Here is a 10,523-nt window from a genome sequence, read left to right on the forward strand (position 1 = left end):
GCTTAACCCTCAGGGAGGTTATGTACCTTATGCTATATGCCCGATGATACTAGTACCTATGATACGTTCTAGCGTTGGTGGATCGAATTGGGTCCAATACTGTAGCTAGTGGTTAATACTTCCAGGCCAACCAGATCACCCGACTGTAGGTTGCTCTGCCATCGCAGTTATGGATACGTTGATAATAAATAGTGCCCTAAGTTGAAACCCCGAGAATACAATTATTGTAGCCGTATGCGCCCATACACCATTTGGTCGCGATAGATATAAATATAACAAGGTCGATGCGAGTAAACGTTTGTCTGTTGGCTTTACTTTCGGTAGTAGACCTGTCATAGATGTTAGAGTGGAATTCTTTGCGTGGCAGAAAGGGGGGATCTCACCCGTTTGAATTGAAAATGTAGCTGTAAGATACCCTATTGATTGTGTCAGAAGAGTCAAACGGAAGTTAGAACCAGGGGCTAAAACAATCGGCGCGTCTACCTTGTCAAAGGTGCTCTTGAAGCCTCTTTCCCTCTTAGCGCTATAGTCCCACTCCTTATCAACAATTCGAAATGCGATGTCTTCGTAAGGGGGCCCGGCCATGAATCGAATAAGACAAGTATCTTCTTCACCAGCTGCTGCAAACGACTGGCCGCGCTTTCGTCCGTGCTCGCGTTCAATACGGTAGGTCGGTGCTTTCGTCTTATCGATGAGGTCGGGGTAGAATATGTTGAATTTGTAGCCTTGGACCACCTTTGGTGGCGGGTTATCATGGTCATAATGGGTCTGGTTGTACTTATTCCATTCGTAGCCCATTTGCACCCGGTTGAAGTATCGCGGCTTGCGTGGCCGGTACTTGTTCGCCCACTGAGGCTGGGACCCCGTGCTCACGGATTCTTCGCCCGTGAAGATCTCTTCATTCTCACTGACTCCCCTCGCAAGCTCTCGCTCATAGAGTGCCTTTGTTGCCTGGGAGAAATCTTCATTTGGTATGGCTGAAAAGCGAGAGGAGCCGGCAACAGCAGGCAAGTTCGGTGTTTGGTTCACAGGAAGAGCTGATGATTTCTCTGCCTGCCTCTGGCGGAGAGGCACAAAACCCATCTTTAGAACCTTTTGACGCTCGCGAGCCTAAAAAGATTCCATTAGCGCATGGTCTGTACCGCTTAAGAGCCGCTGTGACCTACCACCTGATCCAAAAAGTTCGACTCATCCACTACCTCCAAGACCTTGTCTTCCGGGCGAACCTGGAGCAGCGGGTCGGGATCAAGGCCACGGAATTCTTCATCCAACCCGGATTGTGTTTTGTCCTCGGTCGATGGCTGGATGACTGGCGCCAGAGGCGCAAGCTTTGCTCGAACCGACTCCGCTTCGTCGCGCTGTTGTTGGCGTAGTCCTCGAACACGTTCGTCTATGACGGCCTGAAAAACCTTCTTCAGTTTGGCGCGGGCTTTCCAGACGGTGAGACTCCGCAGCAATTCTTCCCAGTAATCGGTATCGATGGGTTCATTAGAATCCAGCTTTTTCTTGACCTGTACTTCAAGGGTTTGAAGTTGCTCGTAGGTTTTAGGACCTAAAAGCCTATTGATATCCGCAGCGACGGAGTTGAGCGCACGCCCTTCCGGAGCAATAATTTTCTGACGGTCGCGACAGATAATTCTCATAGTCTGTGTAGACCGGTTAGCAATGACTACATATAGATCAGATCCCAATGCGGCACACCTTCCAATAATCTCTGTTTTGTGGATTTGCCTCCAAACTCAGAAATGTATCAATGTCCTTCTCCAAGTCCAGCAATTGACTCTGAGACAGTCCTTCGAAAACGCCATCCGGATCCACGATATCCAGGTCCGAGTCCGCAATCTCATCATCAAGAGGGTTCCTTGTCGGGTCGATAAATCGCAGGGTGACAGTAAGCCAGTCAATCGGTTTCGCCCGGCCTTCTTTGACACGGATCTCCGCCTTCTTTTTGGCCTGTTTAAGCACGAAAACGTCCTCCTGCGCTACCCATTCGCGCACTTGCTCGTCTTCTTGTAATTGATTTATCCGCATCTGATTCTTCATATTCCTCGACTGCGACTGCGCCGATCGACCTCTTCCATCGCTCTGGTAGTCCCTCTCATCGTATCTGCGGGGGAGCTTCTGGGGTTGACGCGATGATGGAGATCGCGATCGGCTTCGTTTCGTCGAACCCGATCTGTCCGGAAAACCCGACGACATAACTGACACGTCTAGACAGGGCGATGAAAGAAGGAAGACAGAGATAGGTAAGGCCTGCTGTGAGCGTTGGAGCCTAAAGTCAACAAAAGTATGAGACTTGGGTCTGATGCTTTTTTTGGAGAGCGCGGTCCGCCAAGGAAAAGGTGGAGCAGCGGAGTTAAAAGCAGTAAAGGTTCCGCCTTATCGGCTTTGCCGCCTAAGAGACTAATGTTTGTATATCTGATAACTACAGCCACGGTCGCTTTTGAAAATATCGAGAGTTTCTTTACTTAATGCTTAGAAATGTCCATCAAGTGGCAGCGATTGCGCATCACAAATCGAGGGGAAATACCTCCTCTTCTTTTCAAATATTCCTCAACATCAAAAGGCTACGAGCTGTACATAACTGATCTTACCAACATCTGGTCTGAGCATCTGAACCACCAAGACATCCTGAGAAGAGCTGATAAAAATGACACCACGATCGATCCGAGCGAGGACGCGGAACAATTTGGAGTCCTCCTGCAAAAGATAGAAGATGCGCTGCGTAGCCAGCCCGGAACCACTGTGACCTTGAATCATAGCCCAGGAGATTCGCTGGAGTTGGCTACATCTACCCAACTGCCGGCTCCACTTCAGCCTCTGACGTGGGCTGCACATCTCATCAAGGAGCCACAGTCTGCTGCTACCGATCAATTACTTCTTCCCCTCATAAAGGCGGAAGCTGACTGGGAGTCGCACCAGCGATCCTTCATAGACCAGCTGCATAGGAAAGACTGGATTCTCGCCAAGCTCTTCGATAAGATCGAAGCTGTGGGCATTGACTTGAGTACTATATTTCCTGGTATCTCTGGCTTACGGACGGGTCAGAAAGGCACAACACTGGCGCAGGCCGCCAAGCATATAAAAGGTGTTGCGCCTTTCGATGAGAAAGTCTGGCTTGAGGAAGTCAGCGCGTCAGCCTCTGCATCGGGGCTTGCCGCCAATATTCTGGCGGAGGCATCCACTTCTAGCGGCCCAAATCGATCAAGAAATCTTGAACCACCACCGGATATGTGGTGGGAGAAACTCACTGTATCCAAGACTACCCCGACTCCTATACGAGAAGAAAGCGAACTAAAAAAAGGACGCGAGCCTCCTGAAGATGTGCTGGAGGCTGATACTGACACGGCTACTGAAACAGAGGATGATGAGTTTGAAGTAAGTGCATCCTTCAAAATCGGGAGTACCGCAGTTAAATTTCTCTTCAGAGGCAGGAAACACCCCCAAGATTAAAGCAACCCAAGAGCGACGAGGAAAACCCCCTAAACCCTGGGCAGGTTGAAGACCCTGGAACCCCCCTCTAAAGGAACTGTCGCCTCCGCAAAGGCAGAGAAGCTCTGCAAAACCATCAAAAGGTTTGGGGATCATCGGTGGGAAAATACAAGCTAAAGCGCCTCAGCCTTCACTTCTAGCAGCTCCGTCTACGCTCGCACCACAAATAGCAGACGACCAGACAGATTCAGAGTCTGACCTTGAAAGCGTGGCTTTAGCACCAACTTCACTACCGAAGCCTAAACCAGAGTTATCAGCCAAAGCGCAAAGTAAGCCGCGGGGATTAGGAGTCATCGGTGGTAAAAAGAAACAAACGCAGGCCATCCCTAGTGAGCCTCAATCTCCATCATTGATAAAATCCCCAAGTACAACAGACCAGCCACCCCCCGCAACATCTCCTTCGATAGAGACTAGAACAAAGAGAGTCAGTAAACTCGGTGTTATCGGAGGCAAACCCTCTAAAAACGATGCGACCCCTACTTTGACGCCTCAAGCAGAGGAGGGCAACGATAATTCACCTAGGGAGATATCAAAACACAATTCTGAACCACCAAGATCTCCATCGGCTGAACGTCGACAGCCAAAGACAACTGAGAACTCAGAGAGAGAGGAAGGCCAAGAAAAAGCGGATAGGAAGCGCGAAGAGTTGAAGAGACAACTGGAGGCGAAGAGCAAAGCCCCAGCTAAGAAGAAGCGGAAATTCTAAGTTCTATCCATATTTCACTTTCCAACAGGCTGTTGTGTGAACCAACTGGAATCACTATCTAATGTACATTTGAGGGCATCTGTTGGATTACGTGGCAATTGAAAACGGGCATATTTGGCAATGCCCGGGGATTGAGTTGTTGACAACACTGCAATATACTACAGATATATGGGTTAGTATGATTTCGCAAGACAAAATTAGATCGATGGTATCTTTGGGGTGTGATATGGTACAAATGACTTTAAAATGCACAAATATGACGATTGTTGTTTCATGGTATCATATTGAACGCCGTAGAAATAACCCGCTAACCTGAGGATGTATAACCGCTTCATTCGGGAAAAGTGTAGTTGACAACGGTATGTAGTAGGAAAATGTTGTGCTTGCAATCCAGCGCCTTCACAATTGCCTTCAAAGAGTCAATGTTAGGTGCTTAGCCCGCTGCCACCACCAAGACTGCTCCGAGATGAGGTACCCCTTCGTTTCCCTTGCTCGCTAGGCGTAACAAGTCGAACTTTTTTGGGCGACATCAAGTTAGAGGACACGCTGGGCCCAGCGCTGGTGGTGGAAGCACTTGTGCCACCTGAGGTCCCAATACTTAGCATGCCTCGAACCTTTTCAACAGCTTTGCTTTCCCCTCTGGTCCATGGATCACGTTTTACAAAACCTACGCCAGCCTTTCTACCAGCCGAATCCCGTCTTTTGGATTCCTCGAGTAAAATGGTACGGTTGTGCTCACGCCGGGGTCCTGGGCCGCAGTCATGCATGCAACCAGGGGTAGCGCAACCACCCTCGCTGACAGAGGTGTCGTTCAGCCACATGCTGATGCAAGCTAAATGTCCTCCATGGCCACAGCCTTGACACCAGGTCCAAAGCGCGGACCCTTTAGGTCCCGAAGAATTGTATGAAACCGCGTACGTTTCATCCAGGCGTCGTAGCTCGGAGGTTGGGATCGGCTCTGTCTTAATGGAGGAACGAGATGACGATAGGAAATGCGACGTCTCGGAGTCCAATTCAAGATTTGACTGTGCAGGTGAGACAGAATGCTCCGCTACCCATTCGGCTGGTGGGTCAACGCTCATGCAAATGGCACATGGCTCCTGAGGCGTGTTGCAGCGATGACAGCGCGTATTGTCATTCAAAGGGTTCTCGTATGGACGTTTACACGTGAAACAAAACACGTTCATCGTAGTATCTACTTGAGCATACTCATAGACTGCTGGATACACCGGTACGCAGAGAAGTCGAAGCTCAGCCGCCTCAATGTACATGCACTGACGTATAAGGTGTTCGTTGTAGGTTTTGAAGATGAGTTCACACTCCTCACGAGGAAGTATATCCTCGTAGCTTTGGAAAAGAGTGCGCATTTTCTGGAGAAGATGAGCAGCAGATTGAACGTCAACACAAGAACTGCTATGATAATGCCTAATGGCTTCCTTAAGCAAAATTCCAGCGCTCCATGGTTTATCCATCGTTCCAGCAGAGCTTATAGGGATAATGAGCCCCGTGAGATCATCATCGATCACATGTGTAGCCCTACAAGTAGAACTATCTGCTGCGGCAGTGTAGGCAACACTTTGACGGCCATTCTTCTCAAAGCATGGAGTCTCTAGAGGACTGGATTCTTTCATAAGGGGAAGTGGGCTAGAGGGTCGCTCGAGATGAACATTGGAATCTGGAACACCCTCAACAAAAGGTTCACTAGCCTGACGTTCTTCGTTTTGAACGGTAACAGGGCCAATGACTGAGTCACTTCTGGTCCTGGAATATGGTATACGAGGGGCTTCACTCTCCGCGCCTTCCGTGGCATTCTCGCTTTCAGAAACGTCATATAATTTTGCCGCTGACGATAATGACGTGCCTATTGATTTGGAAGGGTGTGAGCTACCTGTAGATGCCGAGAACATGGGAAGACTTTCTGATGACTCGCGCCGGCGGAAGCCCGGAGGCCTCACACTCTCAACGTGAGACTCGAGCGACAGGATCTTTTTGGGATACTGTTTATAATCACGAATGGCTGCTTTTTTATCCTCCATCTTTTGGTCGTATTCATCTACTTCTGATGTCTCTGTGCGACTCCGAGCGCGCCAGTCACCTCTTCCGGTAATGGCTCGTGGGGCGGATCTTTGGTCATCTTCAAGAGTTTGGGACACCAGCCCAGGTAGTGGGTCAGATGGGAGGCTTTCGCCAGGAAAATGCGTATCTTCGCTTGCATTCGACTGGCGGTGCATACGTGGCTCAACATCGGACATCGAAGACCAATCATTCGAGTTCATGGTGCCTTGATTTGGGCTCAGAAGCGACGGTGGCAGAGGTTGGATATCCGTAGGGTCATCTAAAGATGCCATATGCGAAATAGAGCTATCTGACGATAAAATGGTGCAGTCAGGCAAAGGCTGCGCTAGCGGGGTTGTCATGTTAGAGGCGTTTTCTACATCAACGAGAGGCTGCCTGGTCACTTCCGTCTCCATAACACCCTTGAACAACCGATTCTTCACCTTTTCGGGTTTTCCCTCATCCAAGGCTCTCGGCTTTTCAGAATTCTGCCCTTCTGCGGACAATCTTGTTCTGATGCCACGGGTGCTCTTTTCTGGAGCCTGCCGTTGCTCCCTCGCTCTAAGTTGCAGTTCTTGAATGACAGCGAACTTTACTATACGCCATGTTTGAGATAGCTTAACTAATGAAGCATCTTCTGCACAGTCTGCGTTCAGGCTTAATGATTCTAGCAGTGATCGTAGAAGATCTGAGTGTATGCTGTTAGAGGTTCTAAGCAAAGGAGCATAGTGACGTGCCAGGTATCGAAAGGTTCCTTGATCCATTGTGGCTCCAGGTATACTTCCAACTGCCCCTAACTGGTATTGTCCGGAAGGCTTGATCTTTGATAGCACCTTCTCCAGCGACAGAACGGGATTAAATTCGGGAGCACCTGGAGGAGTGCTGCCCAGTGACTTAGACGCCCGACCACTGCTTGATTTAGTACGTCGGTGCCTAACCGAGATAAACGAAGGTTCATCGAGAAAGTCTTCTGCTGGGCTGTGACTCAAAGCTTCTGCGCTACTGCTCCCTTCTTCAGGATGGCCCATGAACTCCGTGGTGCTGAGGCGTACAGTACTATGCCTGGTACGTTTCTGGACAAAAGCCAGCACCTCACCACTCGGGCTCCAGGCTAAGGAGCACATCGGCCGTTGATTTACGACCTGAGGGGCATATCGGATATCCGTTTGGGTGAAAACACCGGCCTCGCCAGCAGTCCATAACAGATCTTTCGAATGCCAGAGTAAATCGGCAGCATGAGACTCGTACCGATCAAACTCTCGGAATGGTATATGAGGACGCCGAAGATCCCAGAGATGTATCCGTGGGTCTTCTTTGTCATAGGACGTTACTAACTGAATTGACTGCCAACCACCGGAAGTGTCATGTTCGTTGTTCCAGGATGGCGGACGCATCGTACATTCCCAACGGCCTGGGGTGTCCGGAATTGAAATGTTGGTTTCTGCCTACGTTCAGCCGAGGAAGAGAAATCCCAAACTTTAACATGCCTGTCTGTACCACCACTGACGATGTGCTTGCCATCAGGATGCCAATCTACTGAGAAGCATGGCTTGTCATGAGCGGTGATCCTTAGCAAGGGGGCGGTAGTTTTCCGGCAATCCCACAACTGTATGGCACCACTGTCCGTGGCGGTTGCAAATGCAAACCCATCGTTCGGAGACCACCTGATATCTCGAACTGCATCGCTGTTCCCATTATACAACTCCTTACTCGAACATGGCCTGACTGCGGATGCCATGCGCAAGTCCCACATTCGAATAGAAGAATCCTGGCTGCCAGACAAAAGCCATGCCGGCCGATGCGGGTTAAAAGCTAATTTGTGGACCTGGCGGCTGTGCCCCTGAAACCGGCAGTATTCCAGGCCAGTGCGTTGTAGATCATAGAGAACAATGCGGCCGTTGGCCACTGCAGTGGCGATAATGGTGTCATAATTGCCATGTGACCATTTCACATCCCGCACTGTCAGCTGGTCTTTATAGCGTGCGGAGAGTCCACTGCCATCATTCTGAGTGGAGGAGTAACCGATGATAGCATTGCGAAGGTTGAATTCTTCGGAAGAATGGTCGGGTGAGACACGGATGGTCTTCAAAATCTCTTTACCCCCGACTACTGCATGTGTCCGTTGAGGAGAAATATCTAAAGCAGCAATCGGAATCCCGGTCTTATGAGTGACCGTTTGGGACGCTCCCGGTCTAGCAGGGTTGTTAGAAGGTTGCTGTCAAGCCTCGTTGGCAAGGTGCAAAGCTGTATATTGGAAGTGTGACCTGTTTAGATAAAAGATTCTAAATGAAGCTGGAGCAACGCAAAGGGTATACGGGAGGGGAAAGGCGGGAAAGCGCGATGAGAAAGAAGAGCAACAGGAAAGGGAAACTATACAAGGACTTGGACCTATTAGAACAAGGACCGGCAGAGAGGTCTGCACGAACCCCTGAAGCTTGCGGACTTGGAGGTCGAGACCCAGAAAAGAAGGGCTGGGCAAATCTTGCTAAAGCACTGGCCGCGCGATTTGAATATTTGCTTTGTTGCACGGGGGCCGGTGGAGGAGGAGGGGGAGGAGCTGGGGAGGAACTGCCTCGGGTGGGCAACCGAGAGCTATCGGACATCCTCAAGAGGTCAGTCAATCACGACTTAACCCGATAAGGGATGAAGGTCCATGTTTGACAAAGTTCCCACGACGAACAAACAAGAAAGATGGAGCTGGTGGAGGTGGGGAATGGGAGTAAAGGAGGGGGGGGCTTTAGAAGGCGGAGCTCCCTGTTGGAGACTCTTTGGAGATGCGATGCGCTCGTGACTGACTAACTGATTAGACGGGTGGCTGCCTTAGGACCCCATATGAGGATTAGTCAGCACCTGTAAGAACGTTGAATAGAGGTCGAACTGGGGTAGTAATCAGGAGTAAGCAATTGGATTGATTCATGTGAGGTGCATGAAGCAAGTATCAGGAGTCAGCAAACCTGAGGAATGTGAGGGAGAATTAGTGACCACTCGAATAATAATAGAGTGGCGAGGACGCGTGATGTGCGGATTTAGCGCCAGTTTGGGGGAGGTTTCCACCAGAGCGTTTGGTAAATCCTACCCAGTAGGTACTGTGTAAATAGCAAAGGAAACAAACTCGAGACAAACTCTAGACCTTACTTCATTCCTACAACAACAACAATTCATCTTGTTTAGTCTGAGGTATTTTTCTTTTTCTTTTCTTTTTTGGTTCCATTAACCCGATTGTATCATACCATACCGGCCCTTTTCTTGTTTTCATCTTAAGTTTATTTTTTTTTTTTTTTTTGTTTTTATTTTTTTCCCTAGTGTTTATCAATTTTTTTATTAATGATATTTCCAAATTAATTAAATCTTCTCAGTTCCCACCTCTAAACCTGTTCAGGTGATGGATCCGAAGAGTTATGTATCCAGTAACAAAGTTAGAACAATAGGGATTTGAATTGACACCTGAGTGATGTGTACAATCCATAGTTGTTGGGTGAACTTATCTGGCAGGATGCCGTTAAACGTCTCTATGAATGGATCCAACGAGCCGGTATGCATGCTAAAAGCGGTGTGCGACGTACATGTACACACAGACATTATACTAGCTAAGTTCGTTGCATATTTAGAAGTAGTTGACTGTCCAGTGATGCATGGTGGTATGGATGTATTTATTGTATGGCGGGTGGCTTGGATGAAGACAGAGCGTATCCACCGTCAGGATAATTAGGCCGATTAATGGCGATGGTTTCCTACTCACTCATTACTAGATGTCTCAGACCAGTCTCATACGAATTGACTAAGATCAGACAGTCAGACAACTTATGTCTGGATCCGAGATGTACCTTACGTACATACGGTATACATAGGAGGTACGTACATATTTACATACCAACGACACTTTTGTGTTAGATCATCCGGACCTTCGGGACTCCTCAGGTGGGACAAACTAAAGCGACTCGTCGGGAAGACGACTCGGGGTGCAGGGAAGTCCTCGACTTGAAGAATTGTTTCCCCCCCCCCCCGCATACTCCTGACCTGAATCACTCATGGTCATCATTCCACTCATTTTGGGGGTGGTCTGGTGATGAATTGCCCGTTGATTATGGTCCACCTGGTTGGTTTGTTCTTGAAGAGGGTTAAGTGAACATGGGTGTGTCCGAAGACAAATAAAATAAGCATGTCTAAAAAAGACGACCTCCTCATCACTGATCATACTACAATATAATATAATCATATTAATTAGAAGTGTAACAAGCTAAATCCATTGTGAGATGAGATGATACTGCCC

The 10,523-nt window shown here is 48.8% G+C and overlaps 3 protein-coding genes across 3 annotated transcripts; 1 reads left to right on the top strand and 2 right to left on the bottom strand.

The window, feature by feature from the left end:
- Window positions 1-311: 311 nt before the first annotated feature.
- On the bottom strand, window positions 312-2,199 carry ANOM_002829 (splicing factor cactin; the record flags this gene model as incomplete). The annotated part of the gene is made up of 5 exons (XM_015548086.1): window positions 312-329; window positions 384-416; window positions 484-1,110; window positions 1,167-1,646; window positions 1,702-2,199. The coding sequence occupies 5 exons, from the start codon at window positions 2,197-2,199 to the stop codon at window positions 312-314; spliced, it is 1,656 nt and encodes a 551-aa protein (XP_015410748.1).
- A 282-nt stretch (window positions 2,200-2,481) lies between these two features.
- On the top strand, window positions 2,482-4,198 carry ANOM_002830 (uncharacterized protein; the record flags this gene model as incomplete). The annotated part of the gene is made up of 2 exons (XM_015548087.1): window positions 2,482-3,378; window positions 3,620-4,198. 2 exons carry the CDS (start codon window positions 2,482-2,484, stop codon window positions 4,196-4,198), a joined length of 1,476 nt encoding a protein of 491 aa, XP_015410740.1.
- A 425-nt stretch (window positions 4,199-4,623) lies between these two features.
- Window positions 4,624-8,856, bottom strand: ANOM_002831 (WD repeat protein; the record flags this gene model as incomplete). Its single annotated transcript, XM_015548088.1, has 3 exons — window positions 4,624-7,694; window positions 7,751-8,445; window positions 8,630-8,856. The coding sequence occupies 3 exons, from the start codon at window positions 8,854-8,856 to the stop codon at window positions 4,624-4,626; spliced, it is 3,993 nt and encodes a 1,330-aa protein (XP_015410741.1).
- Window positions 8,857-10,523: the final 1,667 nt, after the last annotated feature.

Source organism: Aspergillus nomiae (genome assembly GCF_001204775.2).
Source record: "Aspergillus nomiae NRRL 13137 chromosome Unknown contig00024, whole genome shotgun sequence".
Taxonomy (NCBI): Eukaryota; Fungi; Ascomycota; class Eurotiomycetes; order Eurotiales; family Aspergillaceae; genus Aspergillus; species Aspergillus nomiae.